Source organism: Sebastes umbrosus, chromosome 14, assembly GCF_015220745.1.
Source record: "Sebastes umbrosus isolate fSebUmb1 chromosome 14, fSebUmb1.pri, whole genome shotgun sequence".
Taxonomy (NCBI): Eukaryota; Metazoa; Chordata; class Actinopteri; order Perciformes; family Sebastidae; genus Sebastes; species Sebastes umbrosus.
In genome coordinates, this window is record NC_051282.1 from 13613193 (window position 1) to 13633385 (window position 20193).

Genomic DNA, 20193 nt, shown 5'->3' on the forward strand with positions numbered 1-20193 from the left:
TGCATCTGTTTCTTACAATTGTGTGGTTGCATGGTGATGATACAGTGAAGATTTATTTAAAAGTTTTGGACCGTGTTGCCTCATAATGATACGACTTGACAAAAATGTGACTCAATCAAGTTTCAAGGGTCTATTTATAGATGTTCATATCATACGGCTATGAATGGAAACCACTGGAGCAGTAGAAGGTTAATTCTTAAAAACAGCAGCATGATTAGCTGTATAATGTTAAATAGTGATTTGTAGTAAATGGGCTACATGGTCCTTTAAGTCTCCACTATCTTGCATGTTATCATCATTAATATTACATATGGCCTTTGTTCCTCGTGGGTGTAGCCTTGCATGGTGATGAGAATGCAGATACGGTGAAGATTTATCTAAAAGTTTTGGACCGTGTTGCCTCATAATGATATGACCTGACAGAAATGTGACTCAATCAAGTTTCAAGGGTCTATTTATAGATGTTCATATCATATGGATATGAATGGAAACCACTGGATGTCAGTAGAAAGTTCATTCTTAAAAACAGCAGAATGATTAGAGTATAAGAGTAGTATAATGTTAAATAGTGATTTGTTGTTAATGGGCTACATGGTCCTTTAAGTCTCCACTCGTACTCGTAAATTTGTGAGCCTGGTTTGATAGCTCAGGGCTTTTGCCCTTTTCTATCCATAGGAAATCGTTGGAGGGAGGAGAGAGGAGATGGAGGAGGAGCCCAGTTGGTGCTGAGGCATCATGGCCCATGCCCGGCCAGTTGAGGAGTTTAAATATATATTTAGAGGAGTTTATATATATATTTAGAGGAGTTTATATATATATATCTTTTTTTTTTCTTCTTTTTTTTTTTTCTTTTTCTTCCTTTTCCTCATAACAACATAAAATAAAATGTAATATGGATAAAACTAAATGGAGAGAAAAATAAATTACAGAAAGAAAAAATAAATAAATAAAAACAGCAGCATTATTAGATGTATAATGTTAAATAGTGATTTGTGGTAAGTGGTCCTTTAAGTCTCCACTATCTTGCATGTTATCAACATTAATATCACATATGGCCTTTGTTCCTCGTGGGTGTAGCCTGTAGTCTGGGGGGGGGGGCGTGTGCACACGACGGGGTGGGTACGTACTGACGTCACCGCTCGGTCCTCTAACTGTGAACGTCAAAATAAAAATCCCGAGTAACAAACTTTCCCTATCGGGACTCATAACTAGAAACACATGGCAGCGAGGAAATAAGGAGCTGTGAGGAGAGGAAAAGGAGTCATTTATCTCCTTGTTGTAATGGTGGTTGTGACGCGGCGTCGTTGTTCGCTCAGCAGAGGAGGCTCTTCTGTCTCTCTTTCTTCCTCCCAGAGGGGGTCGCACGGTGAAGAAGAAGAGCCAGCGGGCTGCTGCTGCTGTTGAGTCAGTGTGGCTGTATTCAAGCTAGCTAACGTCAAGTTGTGAAGAAGAAAGTGGGAGAAGACGGCGGCGGCGGCTAAAACGGGGAGCTTTAACCGCCTTACAGACCTATGCGGACGGATAGCAGGTAACACACTCTCCCTACTACCTTCCACCTCGTTAAATACATATTTATTACACATTATATGTATGTTGTGTCGGTTAGATCTTACAGCAGCAGACGTTGCTTTAGCTAACAACTTTCCCCTCAAATCCAACCGTTTTTAACTCGTTTAACACCTGCCTGGCTTTGTTGTTTTGATATAAAACTGTGTGTTTCCTATTGATTAATGTGGTTCCATATTTATCTGACATAACTGTCTGCAATGCTTCACTTAGCGTTGCCACCTATACTGCATAATGATAATGTTCTTATTAAGGTTGACAATTACTACAGTTTACTCGTTACCTTGAACTGCACACGCCAGTTGCTATATGGTACCCACTATACTCAGAGAGGAGGACTTATTATAAGACATGTGTCTTAATAATCATGTTATTTATCAGTATTCATGTGTACTAAGAGAGAGGAGCACTTATTGTAAGCATGTGTGCCTTATTAATCATGTTATTTATCAGTATTCATGTCAGGAGCCAACCTGCCTGCAGAGATTGTGGTGAGATGAGGCTGGCCAAGGTTTTTAAGAGCTCGTTTAGCACCTGCCTGGCTTTGTTTTTGTTTTTATCATATACAACTGTGTGTTTCCTATTGATTAATGTGGTGTGACATCGCCATTCTCCCAATAACTGTCTGCAATGCTTCCCTTACCGTTGCTTCACCTATACTGCATAATGATAACGTTCTTATTATCAAGGAGAGGTTGACAATTACTACAGTTTACTCGTTACCTTGAACTGCACACGCCAGTTGCTATATTGTGCCCACTATACTCAGAGGATGACTTATTATAAGACATGTGGGTTATTAATCATGTTATTTATCAGTATTCATGTCAGGAGCCAACCTGCCTGTGGAGATTGTGTTGAGATGACTGGCCACAAGGTTTTAAAGAGCTGCTACAGCTATTGGTCTGGTTGTAGCAATGCGGTAGACAGACAGAGAGAGGGTGCTGGTTTAGATTTCCAAAGGAACACAGGGGGGAAATTGAACCGCTATTATTTATGTTTTGGTCGATATGTCACGGAGGTCACGGGTTTGCTGACAGCAGCAGGATAGTCCTGGCGGAACAAGGTCAAACGTGGACGGTGGAGGAGCACTTCTCCTGTCCTGTCCTGGGCTGTCAACCGCAGTGAGGCGGCTCTGTGAGCTGCCCCGTCTCCACCCTCCACACACCACCCCCATGGGGCAGTGTGAACCAGCCTGCCAGGTGAAGAATGCCAATGAATTATTCAGGCACATGCTGCATATGATCAACGTGGCCCAGGAATGTGCATAGCTGCTACTGCTGCTGGGGACACAATAAGAGGTTCTCAGAGTGGTTGTGGCTTCTCCAAGACAAGAAAAATTGCTTTAGCTTCCCTGTTGAACATGACTGTTTTTTTGTTTTTTTTAAACCTTTATTTAACCAGGTAGTACTCATTGAGATTAAGAATCTCCTTTCAAGATTCAAGATTCAAGAGTTTTATTTGGCATTTGCACCTAATATAAGTACATTGGAATTCTGAGCAGTTTACACCGAGTCAGCTTTAAGAAAAGAAAAAAAGGTAGAAAAAGGCACAAGGTAATTACAGTACAAAATAAGTAGCACATTCAACTCAACACAATAAATAAATAAATTATTAAAATATAAAACGCCCTCAGTGTAGTCAATAAATAAACTAAACTACCCTCTGCATAGGAACTATACCCCCAAAATACAAATATACAGTATAAATGCTCCATGACCATGTTAAAAGAACTTGTAACTCACAAATATTTAAAAAAAAAGAAATGATTAATATATTTCAGACAATTACACAGTGGAAGGCAGCATATTGCACAGCATTACAGTCCATCCAGTTCAGGTGTACTGTGTGTGAATAATGGTATGGAGGTGAGGTGTGGGGGATTTGTGTCCCTCTTAAATGTCCTTTGCCACCAGTCTTATTGTAGCTGGGAAGAAGCTGTTGTGAAACCAGAGGTGCTCTGTGAGTGGAGATGCTCTCTGGCCTGTGGTGCCTCAGGTTGTGACCTGATTCTCTCCACCTGAACAGAGAGTGAGCTCTCTTTTGCAAGAGAGACCTGGCCAAGACAGCAGCATTTCAACATACATTAGAGTTTCAGACGCCACAACATAAAACAAATGCAAAATAAATACATAGCACTACATCATACAAAACACATTAAAATCAAGTGTTTGAAGCCAACATTAAAGTGAAAATATTCAGAGACACAGACAGCTCCCGATTGACTGCTTCTAGGTCTTTCATTAATGTTTTAAATTCATCAAAAGTAATCAGATTTCCCAGTTTCAACTTAGCTTGCAGTGTATTCCAGGAAAAGGGAGCGGAATAGCTAAAGGCCATCTTACCTAGTTCTGTGCGGACCTTAGGAACAGATAATAAGTACAGGTTAGACGAGCGTAGGCTATAGCTGCCAGTGTTGCGCGATTAGGGAACGGAAACCAACAAATCAAATGTGGGACAAAGAGTATGTTTGTGTGGGACACGTTACCAATGCTGAGAGGTAGTCTAAGCATTTTTATATAATGTCTAACTTAAAATATAAACATTTCTATTCTGCCCCTTACCTCGTAACATCTCTATGCTTTGCCAGAATGCATCCATTGATCGGCAGATCTCTTTTTGAGCCAAACGTTTCTTGTGAGACTCACATGTACTGTGTCTCGCTTCATGTCCTAATCCTCCCACTGTGAAATTGAAAAAATAACTGGCAAATTCCGCAAAAACTCTCTGAGAATTGCCTTCAAAGTTGTCTTTTGTTGTAGTGTCCATCATATTCGGCCTAAATATGCATGGTTTGTGAGTTTGCGGGGACTCGCAATTTTCCCATTTGTATATAATGTCTAACTTAAAAAATAAACATTTCTATTCTGCCCCTTACCTCGTAACATCTCTATGCTTTGCCAGAATGCATCCATTGATCGTCACATTTCTTTTTGAGCCAAACGTTTCTTGTGAGACTCACATGTACTTGTGTCGCTTCATGTCCTAATCCTCCCCGTGTGAAATTGAAAAAATAACTGGCAAATTCCGCAAAAAACTCTGAGAATCGCCTTCAAAGTTGTCTTTGTTGGCCTAAATATGCATGGTTTGTGAGTTTGCGGTGACTCAGTAATTTTCCCTGGCTTAGCATATAGCAAAGACGGTGACAGGTCAACTTGCACTTGACCCACGTGTGCCCAGTTTGACAGCAAACACAGCCCGGTGATGACAGCCTTCCCTGCTTTCTTCACAGCCGTTGGATAAAAGCCAGATCTTAAAAAAGCTTCTGTCCTGCAGTGGTTTAACTCTTGAAAACTAGAGCCAATGAAAATGTGAAGTGGGACACCTGGTTAAGTAGGAGTTGCGCGTCTTCCAGCTGCTTTGATTTGTGGGAAACCTGTATTTGAAAGTTGTCAGGCATCTTATTTATTTTGGTAAATATTTTGAAGTTGTTCCTCTGGTGGCTCTGAGCAAAGCTGTAATCTTCAGTATTGAAATTGCTGGGTTTTGCTTGTGAAACTTTGTCTTGGTTTGTTTTCTTCAACAGCTTGTTCTCGGGTTTTGTTTCCTTGTGTTTGACAGTATGCATGCATGATACCGGGCATTTTCAGGGTAAAAATAGAACTTAATGTTGGCTGCATGCCTGAATTGTCATGTGCTTGCCAGAGGCTAAATTACAAAGAGAATGCCTTCGCAAAATTTATAGCTACATTAAATTGGGTTTCCACTAGGGCTGTCGATCATTTAAAGTATTTAATCGTGATTAATTTCCATAGTTAGTCGGGATTAATCACACATTTTTTATCTGTTTAAATGTACCTTAAAACGAGATTTGTCAAGTGTTTAATACTCTTATCAACATGGGAGTGGGCAAATAAGAAAATATACTCAAATCATAACATGGCAAACTGCAGCCCAACAGGCAACAACAGCTGTCAGTGTGTCAGTGTGCTGACTTGACTATGGCTTGCCCCAAACTGCATGTGATTATCATAAAGTGGGCATGTCTGTAAAGGGGAGACTCGTGGTTACCCATAGAACCCATTTTCATTCACATATCTTGATGTCGGAGGTCAAGGGAGCCCTTTTTGCCAAAATTTAGCACAAGCTTATAACGTTCTTTAACCTCCTTCTCAACAAGCTAGTATGACATGGTATACCAATGGATTCTTTAGGTTTTTTAGTTTCATATAATGTCAGTACCTTCACTCTAGCTTTAAAACTGAGCCTACAACTTCTAAAAGATCGATTGCGTTAAAGAAACAAGTGGCGTTAAAACGAATTTGTGTTAACACGTTATTATCGCTTTAACTTTGACAGCCCTAGTTTCCACCTTTTGTGTCTTGCAACGTAATCTTTACCTTGCACAATCCTAATCACCAGCTCTCTTGGAGTAAGTGGTTTTAAATGGCTTGCATAATTCCTGTGAATTCAGAAGTTCAGTGCATTTCCCAGGCCAGAGTCCAGACCAACGTAGTAGGTACAGTATGTTGTAATAGCTGATGAGGAGTGAGAGGTCACGATGATGATGCATTTTAGCATTCGTTGTGTCCTGTGAACATTGTGATGTTTATTTGGGCTCTGTTTTTATTCTAGTTGGTGTTGCAGGTACAATTTTGCTGTAATTGCGGTTGTAACAGGTGGAATGGTGGAAACCGAGAAACAAAGCCACATGATGATTTTTTTTTTTTGTCTGCAGCAAAATTAAAATGGACATTTGTAACGTAGGGCTGCAACTAACGATTATTTTCATTGTCGATTAATCTCTTGATTATTTTCTCGATTAATTGATTAGTTGTTTGGTCTATAAAATGTCAGGAAATTGTGAAAAATGTCGATCAGTGTTTCCCAAAGCCCAAGATGACGTCCTGAAAATGTCTTGTTTTGTCTAAAACTCAAAGATATTCAGTTTAATGTCTTAGAGTAAAGAAACCAGAACATATTCACATTTAAGAAGCTGTAATCAGAGAATTTTTACAATTTTTTTTTTTTTTCTTAAAAAACTACTCAAACCGATTATCAAAATAGTTATTGATTCATTTAATAGTTGACAACTAAGTGATTAATGGTTGCAGCTCCAGTGTAATTCTTACAATCTGCTAGCGATGTCAGGATTTCTAGTCCTCCAAGTTCAGGGCTATGAATTGCTAGAACTACTGTAGTTGTTCCTTATTTTGTCTATCTTGGGAAGTGAGTTGTTGATGCTCCAACCGCGACTCGTGAGACATCTGGTGGCTCAGAACAATCTGAATTTTTTTGCTCTTGAACATAAGCAGCTCTTGAAAAGCAATAAGATTACAGTACAAGAGGTTACGTCTATCTACAATGAACTGAAAAACGACTTTGTGGTCTCAAAGATTAATTTTCCCTCCTTTGGTCATTTAACCGAGTATGAAAAAGACCATTTGACCAAACTGATTTTGCTGCTTTTGTGCAAACGCGGTGCTATTTCAGGCCATCTGCACTGATTGCCTGTGATTTGAAAAGACAGGCTTCTACTGTAGTTTGTTGACCCGAGTGAGCGTAAACAGATCTCTTGTGTACCATGTGGATATGTTTACAGTCAGCTGCTTGCAAGTCTACATCCGGGGCCTGTTGTTTGCTCTCATTAGTTTAAATTTCATTCATAGTTCTATTCATTCAATTTCATAGTCATCAACTATTAAATTAATCTCTGACTATTTTGATAATCAATTAATCGGTTTCAGTTATTTTTTAAGAAAAGACATGTAAAAATTCTCTGATTCCAGCTTCTGAAATGTGATTATTTTCTGTTTTTTTTTTACTCCTCTATGACTGTAAACTGAATATCGAGAGAGACATTTGAGGAACACTGATCAATATTTTCTCACAATTTTCTGACACTTTATAGACAAAACAACTAAATGATTAATCAAGAAAATAATCAAACAGATTAATCGACAATGAAAATAATCATTAGTTTTTAGTTTGGTTTCTAGTCTAATACTGATTATACTTAAATCTGTAAGATAAATCAAAGTGTCAGCAATAAGGAAAGAAACTAAAATACCAAATGTCTAATATACAGATGATTTAAACATACATGTAGATCTGGGTGAAATAAAGAGAATTTTTAAAATACAGTTTAAAACTTGTTACAGTCTTCCTGAGTTGAACTTGTGGCTCCATCTTGACAATCCTCTTTTCTTTCCTCGCTCAGCCTTTGTTTTCTTCTCAGGGGTTTTTGGTCTGCCTAACAACTCACTATAATCCTCTTGCAAAATATGCATATAAATAGAGACCTTTTAAACCAAACTTAATGCTATGCTTCGCACTGTATTCACAACACCAATAACGTTTTTTTTCTGTTTTTGCCACTCTGTATTTTTCCCTCTGTTGCCCTTACCTCTAGTGCCTTTTTATTTTCTCCTCCCCTCTATGAACTGCCCTGCTTGTCTAAAGCTCTCATGTCACTCGCATTAGACAACCCGTGTCTTCGGCTTCTATTTTTTCCCTTCTGTCTCTTCCCCTGTCTTCTTTTCTTCGTGGACTGGATGAACCACACAGGGTGCTGCTGCCTCACCCTCTCACCACCACCTCAGTTTCTCTCCTGGCGCTGCCCAGGATGACTGACAGTCATCGATTGAACCTGTCCATGTGTATCACCCTCCCTGTCTCCTGCCCCCCCCCCCCACCGCTCCTCCCTTCCCGTCTTCTCCTCCTCCCGTTGTTTAGGTGAGTGATGGAGACGAGAGAGTTGACCGTGGTCGCTGGCAGCTTCGTGGTTTTCCAGGTCCTCTTCTCAGTGGTCAGCCCGCGGCTCTCCTCCGTCATCACACCGGGTTATGGACGGGTGCCGACTACCAAGCTCACAGAGTGGAACTCCAGGTAGGAAGGCCTTTTCACCTGTAAACGCTATAGCAGTTTCATCTTGTGGAAACCAAAACCTTTTATTTTATATTTATTTAATTAGTTTTTAGCAGTTTGCTATCTTAGAACCAAATAACTGTCACTCAGTCAGTGACAGACTTGCGTTTGTAGGGCTGGCCCTCTGTGGTCCAGCCAAAAACATGTGTTGGGGAAGCCTCTGATTATGTGACAGAGGAATTGTGCTGCTCTAATGACATCAGTCCATGCTGCCTACAAACTGAGATGATGCCCCGTGCACTCTTGGTCCTTTGGGATCCAGTTGTTGATGCTGTAAAGCAAATAACATATCTTTATTTATTTTTTTATTACACTTTTCTTACAATGTCTGAAAATATACACAAATTATTTTTATTTTTAGATATCGGATTGACAGATTTGAGTGAAAGTACACCCACTAAGATTTGGTTGTTTTAATTACTTATTACGGTTTCTGTGACACACACATGCTTGTGTAAAAAGCAGTCAAATGTTTTTATGTTGTATCACGGATAGTCCCGTAGACGTACTGAGACACACCTCCTTATAATAGTGTTGTTGTATAACATTGCGAAAGTCATAACATCCGGACTAAACTGACCCGTGTTGAGCAAACAACCAGTGTTGTTGGTGATGCAGCTCTGAGGTGGCCCCCGATGTGCCTCTGGCCAACTCATCATCATTCCACACAACTACAGCTGTGATGTGGACGGCCGGTGGGAGCCCTACAGAGCGGTTTTATTTTCCGAGCAGAAACCTCGGGTGAAGTTCAGAGGGCAAGAATTTGTAGTTGCATAACTGACTCCTAGTTATTGGCTGTTTTTTTTTTTCTCCCTCTCTCTCCTTCTTTTTATCCGTCTCTTTTGCTGTGTGCCAGTTACTCACAGATAAGCGTTCATTCATACTACTAGAGGTCACATTATCCTTTCTGTCCTTATTTGAAAGCACAGGGTGTATTCACCAACGATCGGTCCAAAGCAAGTCAAAGGCCAGAGCACTGATGGTTCACTTCAGAGTGGCCGAGTGTTGCATAACAGCCAGCTCTCAGTATGTCAGTGTGTTGTTTATGTAACCACGACTTAAGTGCAAGGAGAGGAGGGAGAAAGCATTTTCAAAGAGAGAGTGCTGTCCACTGTCCAGTATTATAATCTAGAAGACTTAATACTGTTGATATCTTTGTCGTGTCTTCATCGTGTATTCTTATTTTTTTACAAATATAATCAGAAACTCTCATAACATAACCTACTGAGACAGCTATATTGACACTTCCTCTAGCCAAGTTCCTCTGTGGCCGTTCCATTTTTAGACACTTCGCTCTGATTCAGCGGTAATAAATGGACTCATCCGGTCATACGCTAGCCAATCCGTAGAGCCGGTCTTGGCCGGGGCTCAGGCCGGGGCTCAGGCCGGCAGCTGCGGCCCGTCGACAGGGACTGCTGTACCCTAGAGGCTGTGTGGTGACAGCGGAGGAACTGTGTTTCTGGCAGAGGAGAGATAAGGGACCACTGGACCTCTGAAGTGTCTCTTCAGTTGCCCAGATAACCACTCCAAAGCTCAAGGGTGATACCATATCAGGCCTGATAAAAAAGAAGTTCCAGCCACGTGGACAACAGGGCATAGCATAGATGTAATTAATGACATACTGTATGCAAAAGCACAATGTTTTAATGATTACCCACTAGTTAAAACTCCTATTCATCTGGCTTCATGTTTATTTACTACTTTGATCTTGTGTCCGTCCCCAGGTTGGTGTCGACTGTGCACGCTCTGGTCGTTGGGTTGTTCTGTCTGTACATCCTGTGGTTTGATGATGTGGTCAACGCCAATCCCGTCTGGTAAGAGGAACAGAAAGCTTCAGTCATAAATGAAATATCCAATAACACTCTAATACAATGAAATAAGTAGGGATGCACCAATTGCAAAATTCTGGGCTGACGAAATTTGTTTAAAATAACAATTTGGCTGATACTGATGTTTTTGTTTATTTTGCTTTTGCTGTTATTTATTCCCCTTTTGTGCCAGGGAAACAAAAACCTCTTCATTATAAAAAATAACTGAGTTGTTTTAAAGTCATTCAACATTTCATTACACTGTCTTTGAATGAGCACAAATTCATCATACAAATTTATGAAACAACCTTTAATATAACCTTCTTTCACATGAAAAATATTCTTTTTTTTTCTTCTTTTTTTTTTTAAATAACTGCTTTGAAAGCCTTTTTAGCTGCTGTACAACTACCTACTTAAGGAAAATAATGTTTCAGTACACAGCCCCAACAAAATATTTGTTTTGTGATAAATTAAATCTAAATGTAAGAAACATAAGCATATAGTATATATTTATATATACATTAGCAGTATATTTGGCGACCCATTTTATAATTTTTCATTTTTATTTTTTAATCCGTCTGAACGACGCCATCCGCGCTCGATTAATGGACTCAAAGCGTCAGAAAACCGCCGGGGAGCGGATGGAGAGCCCCGCTTTTCTGAACGGATCCAGGGTGGAGCCGCGGGACTACGATGCGGCGGTCCTGACGTGCTGCTGCTCTCTGCTCACCTGGGACGTACTGGGTGCTGCGTCACGCCTCGTCGGACTAACAGGCTTCTTGTGACAAATTACGCACGCACAATGTTCGTTCATCCAAGTAATTGTTTTTAATAGATCTTAAGCCATTGTTTTACTGCTTAATTTTTAGTTGAACATAACAACGTTCTTATTGCTGATCTTTCTCTGAGACAGTGTAATATTCCAACACGGACGACTTTTTCTTTCACTTTTTTTCGTAAACCATCTACACGTGCGCACGGCACCTGCCGTCAGAGTTGTGTCCAGCGTGTGGCTTCTTCTCCGAATCAGCAGCTGGTTACTGTTGTCCAAGACCGACCGCAAATAACCAACGCAACATGCGAATGTCATCTTATTTGCCGATAGGCCGATGGCCGTCAACAAGGAGATTAAAGGCCGATACCGATGTTCGGCCAATAAATCGGTGCATCCCTAGAAATAAGGCAGTAGAATATCTGGCATGCAAACAAAAACAACCCTATAAACCCTCGTAAACATGCTGCACATGCATTGGAAAAGGCAAAAATACTGACACATTATGCCTTGTCATTTTGGCAGGCTGAAAAAAAAAAACGCTTTAGGCCCTTTTAGGAGAAACCTGTCTTCTCACATCTGCCGTTTCACACCGGCAGCCATGACTAGCTCACAGGGGACGGGAGGAAACAGATGAAGGGATGAAGACGGGGAGGTGGGAGGTAGTGAAGGATCGTCAGGGTTGGTAGTTAATACCTTTTGGAGAGATGACGACGGCGTTCCCTTCATCAGAATGAAAGAGGGAAGGGGGATGGATCTAATGTGTCAGCAGAGTCTCCGGAGAGTTGTAGATTCAGTGGATTTAGCCTTTGATTATTGTCTTTACTGTCTTCTCTCCGTCTCTCTGCTACGGCTCACTGTGTTATTTGCATCAATGAGTTCAGAAAAAGAGAGATTTCCCTCCCTATTTCTTTCTCCGTTCCAATATCTCAATCAGTCTTTTTAAAACATTTCTCTCCAGCTTTCCGTCTTTCACTTCTCCCTTTATATTCTCACAACACTCTTTCCTTCCTCCTCATCTTCTCTCTCTCTTTTTCCTTTTCCCTCTGTTTCGCTTCCTCTCTGGCTCTCTAGCAGACAGACTAGAATCCCTCCAACAAGGCTCCTTTTCATAGCAAACAACAGCAGCCTAGTGCTCTAGCCCCCCCGCCTCCACCCCCCCCCCCCCCCTCCACGAGCCTCCTCCTCCCCTCCTCCTCTCTAGCTGTCCGTTGTACCCCACATCTCTGGCTGTCGAATCAATGCAGCACACCTCCCTCGCTCTTATTGTCTCTTGTGTCGGCCCCAGCCAGCATCGCTGATGGAGCGAAAAAGGGGAGAAAAGAGAAAGTGGGGGGTGGGTGGGTGTTTGAGGGGTGAGATGGGAGACGAAAGGGGGCTCTCTCCCTCCTCCTGCTACCAGTCTTCATCTGCTGAGTGTTCAGGTGCTTAGTATCTTAGCCCTCCTCCCCCAAGCCTCTTTGTCTTTATGTATTTTTTGGGACAGGTTTTACTGCACATTGTTTCTGTCACATAATTTCAGCTCCCACAAGGAAAAGCTGATTTATTTGTGGAAGTAGTTAGCGTACTATTGTGTATTTCTACGCCCCCGTCTCATTGAATTTCTCAACATACCCCCGTCCCCCGCCAGCACCTAGCCGATCCCCCCAGCAGTATCCTTAATGCCTTAAAGCTCATCTTGTCGCAAGCAGAGTGGTGCAAGCAATAATTCTCCAGTCAATCTGATTGTATTACAGCATCATTAAGACCCGTCACACAGCAGCATTGTTCTCTCAGTAGTGCTCCAGTGGCCAGACAGAGCCGGGCCGTTAGAAACCTGCTTTGTGTTCAGCTGCTGCTCAGGCTTTTTTCAGAGTGTCACTCTGGCAGGCAGCGCGGGCCTCGGCTGTTATCATAATCCATTCAGTTAACAAGAAGCACCGTGTCTGACCGCGGCCCCGCCTCGGCTGCCTTTCTTCATTGGCTTATCTGGACTTGACCTTAACATGTGAAGCAGGGCCATCTGAGTAGAATGAGGGTTCAGATTTCTGTTGAGTCAAGGTCAACCTGGTTTAGATATAATATTTAACCTCAAATTTTCCAACACATTTTATTACCTTCCACGTCGACATCGGAGACATTGGGCCGTATTCTTATCCTTTTACTCTTTTCTCTTGTTTCAAAGTGATAAATGCCACCTCTTTATTCAGTCAGATTGATGTGTCTTTACACCCCTAATCAGTAGCATAACGGAGGCCAGCATATTGCTATATGTTCTGTTCTCTTATTTTGGTTAGTGTGTGCGCACATTTCTTCCCTTAACTTTATTCTAAATGGTGCTTATGAAATATTATGCCAGGCAGTGTATTCTGTGTATTTCCATGTTGTATTCTGATGGGTTTTTTTTAGACCTGGGTTGTAGCAGCAGTCACATCATCACACATGGTCCTAAATTTCTGTTAGAATTTAGCTGCAAGCTGTCATTGGTCACCAAAGATTTTACCACGTTTCTCTCACGGTTGTCAACTTTTGTTTCGTGCAGCCCCAAATCACACCGTGCAAAGGACCTTTTAAAATAAAGCGTCCCATAACTTAGATGGGAGGCAGTCAGGGGAATGTGACAGCCAGAGATAAATGAAAGGAAAGAGTACAGTATGTTACAGGTGATGTTATACTTTCATTATCTACTGAACTACCTGCAGAGCTGTTGGAGGGTCAAAATTTTCCTAGCAACTACTGAATTGCTATTGCATTGCTAAAATACAAATGCTTAAAATAATTGAGGTAAATTGGCAAATCATGATGCACATTAAACTGAATATAAACTTTACAATTTACATTAAGTTTGATTTTGCCTTAATCATTCAGCTGAAGTCCTTATAATTCTTATATGTTCTTATAGTTGTCCCCTGCAGAGTAAAGCAGACTCTCTCTCTATATGACTCTTATGACAGGCTTGGACCATTTAAAGGGATAGTTCGTGTGTTTTGAAGTGGGGTTGTATGAGGTACTTATCTATAGTCAGTGTAGTATCTACAGTAGATGATGGTTAATACACTGACTATAGATAAGTATACATACAAACCCACTTCAAAAAATCCAAACTCTTGCTTTAAGAAGAAAATTAGTGAATGCGACAAGTTGTCTTACGTGCCACTTAAGAGCATGAGGCCCATTGAGTCAGCGGCTCAGCGCTATTGTAGCACTTACTGTGTAAAGAGCTCCACATCCCTCTCTAGGCCAAATTCCAGTCAGTTAACCATACATTGAGAGAGGAGCGTGGGTTTACCGTACATTTAATTAACTGAAGTTAGATCACACTGAAGTGATTATCATGCAGCCTTTGGACTCTGTGATGGTGGCCTGCATACTCTCTGACTATCATACAGCACTATCAGATAAATGGGGCGTTATCCAATCTTATATTTGCTTGCTCCATTTCAAGTGCAGTTGAAAAGTGATACGACTGATCAGTTAACAGGAGGAGCGCTGTCTTGCGAAACAGACATTAGATTAGATACATTATCAAAGAGACAGAAAGGGAATGCTTCATTAACAAGGTGACCAATACATGCATGCAAATACAGTAAGTGTATTTTCATACATTCACCTCGTATGTATCAAAATGCGTGTAGCAATGGTAGTTGGTGTGCTGAACAATAGGTGAAATCTGCAGAGTAAAATTTGACAGTGGTGTGCTCAGGGTCATCTGGTGGGTAAGGTGAGCTGTTGTACAGTACAGTACAGGTGTGTGCTTGTGCACCTTGAGTGTGTATGTTTGTAAAGTATGTGTGTTGTGGGGTTTTGTTACGCGAGCGGTCAGCCGTGTCATTTGCTATACGATACATGTGACTGATACCAGGATCGCATGTCTATTGAGGCAGAGACACCTTCATTGTTATTTTGAACAGATGCCATTTGCAAGGACACAAGAGCATGTCACTACTGGCTACTGTTTGTTCAGAGACAAAAAAAAGAGTGTAACATTGACATCCGTCAACCAAAACAAACCGCAGAAAGTAGAAAACTACAGAGGGTCTGTGTGGATACGACCTGCACCCTCACATTTTAAATAAAAAATGGTAAACACTATACATCCAGTAAAGTATGGAAACACTTTGGGTTTCATACATTGAAAAATCGCAATAAATCGTAATATAGAATCGCAATACATAAAAGTTGCAATACAGATTGAATCGGCACCCAAGTGATAGTATGGAGTCAGGAGATAAGTATATCGTCCCAGCCCTAATAAAAAAATAAATGACTTGATAAATAAATAAATATGCCATTAAAAAAAGCAAAAGTAATATTAAAAATAAATGTAGTCATTAATGAATTGATAAAATGTGACATAAATTGATATTTCTGTTTTAATTAGCTTTTTTTATTTACCTTTTATATTAATTCCATTATTTATTTACTCTTCTGTTTAATTTCCACTTTTATTCATGTATGTATACATTTCTAAATTTATTTATTTATTTTTGCATTTAGATTTTATTTATTTATTTTTGCATTTATTTTATATTTATTTATAAATGTTTAAGTTTAGTTAAATACATTTTATGTATGTAAATAATAAGTAAATTTATGTGTTTAAGCATTTATTTATTTATGCATTATTTTCCCTTAGCATTTCACCTCCTATATATTTCCCCAAACTTAATTATTTTTTTTAAGTTTTGACTTTTAATAGCTTATTTATTTATTCATTTATTTATTGAGTCATTTATTTATTGATTTTGGCAGGTTCCGTCCTCCATAAAAAACAAGCTCAACTTCTTACAGCCTGTCTTTATAAACAAGACCTAACCATGTATCACAGTAAGCTCATCAACATTAGCCAATCAACCCTGAATGAGCTTTCTACGTGATCTATGGTCAGTGTGTTAGTCTAGTTACATAAAGTCGTTTGCCAAATTGCATCATGCTCTCTTTACAGAAGTAGCTTATCGATCAAAGGAAACACAGTGTGAGTGCTTTTAGATTTTTCAGGCATGTTAAGTAGCTTCCCAATGCCGGATTGTTTGTTTATCTTGTTGTGTTACAACTGTGTTGAAAGAACCTTTAATAATGTGTTCTTTGCTGTTCCACAGGGGTGACCCCAGCCTGGTCAAACTAAATGTAGCCATAACCTGTGGTTACCTCCTTTATGGTGAGCTATTTTTGTTTGTGCTTCTGTTGATCCTTTCTTTTTGGCCATGAGGGCAGGCAGTCAATGTTGTATATGGTGTAAACACACAAAGGAAAGGGACTTAAATCTGAAGTTAGTTAGAAACACCAACGCCAGGCTTGTCAGCTATAAAAGACATCAGGCAATCTGCACTTTGATATGTGAATATATTGTTTATTGTATATTTAGAGATCCCCATTAGGCGCACATTAATGTGCCTCTAATATTCCTGGAGTCCTGAACATAAAAATACAATACAGACATACAATAAAAGTACAGATAGACAAAGCAGACAATCTATAAAAGTACTAACAACTAAGCTAAACACATAGACAATACATAAAAGTACAGACAACTTTAGCTAACCAGATAAATAGTAAGAGAAATTGAGGATGAAGTATTACCAGACATAGCTGTGCAATTAAAGTAGAGATGCACCAATCTGACTTTTTCAGTCCCAATACCGATACCTGGGCTTTGGATCTGATATCAGTGTTTAATTAATAATCATTCTGTTATGTGTAAGGCAGCAACAGGCTTGACTTAAATATTGCTTTCTTAACTTTGTAAAACAAAATGTAACAAATAAATAGATAGATATAAATTTACTGAACTGTTATTTATTATTAAAATCAATAAATCGTACACCAGCAACTTGCTAAAAAAAATATTTTTTTATATAAATTAACAGGAGTTACAATTCAAGCGTAAACCTTTTTAATGCAGCACTGAATTGGTCAATTCTTAAAGCGGGAATTTAAATTCCGGTATATAATGTACGTATATAGTATATAAATCTAGAATTGAATTGAATAGATCGGCCCCATTGTCACCGATAATCGATCTAGCTATTTGAGTTAGTATCAGCCCGATATCTGATCCTGTATCGGTATTGGTGCATCCCTAAATTAAACATAAAAACAGAGAAAGAAAGACACCTATTTAAAGTCATACTAATGCAAGCAGACCAGACATATAGACGAATTAAAGAAAATTAAAAAATTACATGACATACATGCGCTCTTTCTATATTAAACACACACATATATACATGTGGGGGTATATGGTTATTCCACTACAGACACATTAATCCAAAAACCAAACCTTATTTCATACGTCAAAGTGAACAATATGAGTGATGAGGTCCTGTTAATGAAGTATTATGTCTACTCTGTATACGCGACTCAGACTTTTTTAGAAAATTGAATGTTATTACCAGAGTTTAATTTTATTTTTCAGCCTTAAATGTCTCCTTCGTTGTCTTCTACAAATGTTTTCATTATGTTTAACATTTCCTCCTCGAAATGCTAACTTGATTATAGTTACAAACACCAATGCAATGCTGGTCATTTTAGATTCAGTGCATTGCCAGCAATCTGCTCTTTGACATGTGAATTTTCAGGCGCATTGATTTAAAAAAAGGAAATTGTTTAATATGTCAAAGGGAACAATATCAGTGATAAAGCCCTGATCGTGGAGTATTTTGTCTACCCTGTATACTTGACTCAGACTGTTTTAGAAATTGAAGGTTATGACCACAGTCTAGATTTCACATATAACATGTCAGCCTTATGGTCTTCTACAAATGTTCTCTACATTTGAACCTTTCTTGATGTCGGATTCCGGTGCAGTCGCTGCTCTTTTCCTGTAAAGACAGTTATGTACATAATCCCCCTCCTAGTCAAACAGACGTATCCATTTACCAGCTTTCTGACCGACCTGTCACCCTGTCCTCTAGACCTCGTGCTGCTGGCGTGTAACTGGAGCACTATGGGGGACAGCTTTTTCGTCTGTCACCACTTGGCGGCGCTCTATGCATACGGATACGTGCTGGTGAGTCTATCCCTCTTCAAGACCCAGAGTGTATAAACATTAATATAAATGGGAGACACTGGATTATTCATGTATCATGATGTATTTGTGTCATTTATCTCGTCTGTGTGTTTGGTCACTGCAGACACGAGGCGTGCTTCCCTACTTTGCCAACTTCCGCCTCATTTCAGAGTTGTCCACACCGTTTGTGAACCAAAGGTGAGTCAGTGAGTTTTCATTATTAGGTTTTTAATTAATTATTTTTATTTTTTATTTTTACTAGCACCTTTTGTTATCTATTTATTTATGTGACTGGTTTTAAGTAATCTAATCTATATTTATATTTTATATGCTACTGTAATGAGCTACTGCCAAGTTATTATTTATTTTTTCATTAGCACCATTTATTTATTTATTCATTCAGTTATTCATTTATTTATTTATTTATTTATTTATTTATTTATTCATTCAGTCATTCATTTATTTATTTATTTATTTATTTATTCATTCAGTCATTCATTTATGTATTTATTTATTTATCTATGTATGTAAACATATGACGCTTTTAAGTAATTTAATCTATATTTATATTTTATATACTACTGTAATGAGCTACTGGACACCTCAATTTCCCCAAGGGGATGAATAAAGTATCTTCTATATATCTCTAACTAACATCCCAGGATTCATATCACCCTCTCTTTTACCACATGGCTGACATATCTTCCATTGTAACATTTCTAATCAACTTCTCCTTCCAGGTGGTTCTTTTATATTTTAATTTAATTTAATTAAAAACAATTTTTTTTAAATTTATTTAGCACCTTTACTTCATTTGTTTGTTTGTTTATTTATTTATGTGACGCTTTTAAGTAATCTAATCTATATTTATATTTTATATACTACTGTAATGAGCTACTGGATACCTCAATTTCCCCAAAGGGATGAATAAAGTATCTTCTATCTATCTGTAACTAACATCCCAGGATTCATATCGTATCATATTATAACATTTCTAATCACTTTTTCCCTCCAGGTGGTTCTTTGAGGTATTAAAGTACCCCCGCTCACACCGGTTGGTGGTGGTGAATGGCGTTGCCATGGCAGTGGTTTTCTTCCTGGTTCGCACCGCCGTCATGCCGTCCTACTGGTCCAGCGTGTTCGCCACCTTCGGCACAGAAGAGTTTGAGCGACTGGGCTTGGGCGCCCAGGTGGCCTGGATCAGCTCCTGCATCGCCCTGGACATCTTGAACACTATCTGGATGTATAAGATCGCCCGCGGCTGCCACAAGGTCCTGACCGGGAGGGGAGGAAGGAAGGTCAAGGAGGTGGCGGAGAAGGAGGGAGCGGAGAAGGAGGGAGCGGAGAAGGAGGCTTCCTTGGACGGGAAGCACGTCAACAATCACACGGACTAAAAGAGATGTAGAGCAATGGATGTGATGACACAGACATGAGCGGGGGAGGGAGGCTGGACATCTAGGAAGCTTGCAGCCTCTCTCTGTTGCTGTAGCCTCAGCGTCCCTCCCACCCTCCAGTCCCCCTTGATCTCCTTGTAGTTGGCTAGTGGACCGGGCTAACCGTCCTCAGGTCCTGACCCCCATCACGAGACAAAGAGACTGCTCTTTGACTCACTCGAGCACCAGCCTTCGCAGCCTCAGTGTCAGCCTGCTGGGCGACAGCTTCCGGTCGCAGACGACAAGGTAGAGCTCACAAAGCACACTTTTAACTCGCTCGCCTCTTTTCGTCCCCACCGCCATTCCTCTCTCATCATCTCCCCTCATGCTCAACTTCAGCCAAAGCCCCAATCCTCTGAAGTGCCTGTGAAAGACAGGAAAGCAATAATGGTGGAGGATCACAAAGTCTAACAGAGCTCGGCCCCCTTCAGAAGACAACCATCTCTCGCTCTGCTACTGCTCCCGAAACGACCGGAGGCTTCTCCCGTCGCTCATACTCCGTCCGTCCACACCCGAGGAGACGTAGCCTCTAACATCAGATCCATATTTGTGAATCTATAGGGCTCCTGTCTTAAACTCATCAGACCTCACTAAAAAGAGACAGAAAAAACACCATAATGCCTCTTCTACAGTATCACCTGCTGTGGCCTCCTTGTAACAAGTGGCGCCTGCCTATATCACCAGCCATGCCCCTCCAACCTCCGTACAATTTGGATTATATATAAAGAAACTAAGAATATGCATGCAGGAGAGAGAAAG

General features: G+C 40.1%; 1 protein-coding gene across 1 annotated transcript; it reads left to right on the forward strand.

The window, feature by feature from the left end:
* The first annotated feature begins 1114 nt into the window (after positions 1 to 1114).
* On the forward strand, positions 1115 to 20037 carry tlcd4b (TLC domain containing 4b). The gene is made up of 7 exons (XM_037793246.1): positions 1115 to 1528; positions 8242 to 8394; positions 10158 to 10247; positions 16092 to 16150; positions 17907 to 18001; positions 18126 to 18199; positions 19017 to 20037. Exons 2-7 carry the CDS (start codon positions 8249 to 8251, stop codon positions 19393 to 19395), a joined length of 843 nt encoding a protein of 280 aa, XP_037649174.1. The 5' UTR covers positions 1115 to 1528; positions 8242 to 8248; the 3' UTR covers positions 19396 to 20037.
* The last annotated feature ends 156 nt before the right edge of the window (positions 20038 to 20193 follow it).

Bases quoted from the DNA above. Each gene is read 5' to 3' on its own strand.
- tlcd4b (XM_037793246.1), top strand. From the start codon at position 8,249: ATGGAGACGAGAGAGTTGACCGTGGTCGCTGGCAGCTTCGTGGTTTTC. The intron at 10,248-16,091 runs GTAAGAGGAACA...GCTGTTCCACAG, and splicing joins GTCAACGCCAATCCCGTCTG to GGGTGACCCCAGCCTGGTCA. The intron at 18,200-19,016 runs GTGAGTCAGTGA...TTTTCCCTCCAG, and splicing joins ACACCGTTTGTGAACCAAAG to GTGGTTCTTTGAGGTATTAA.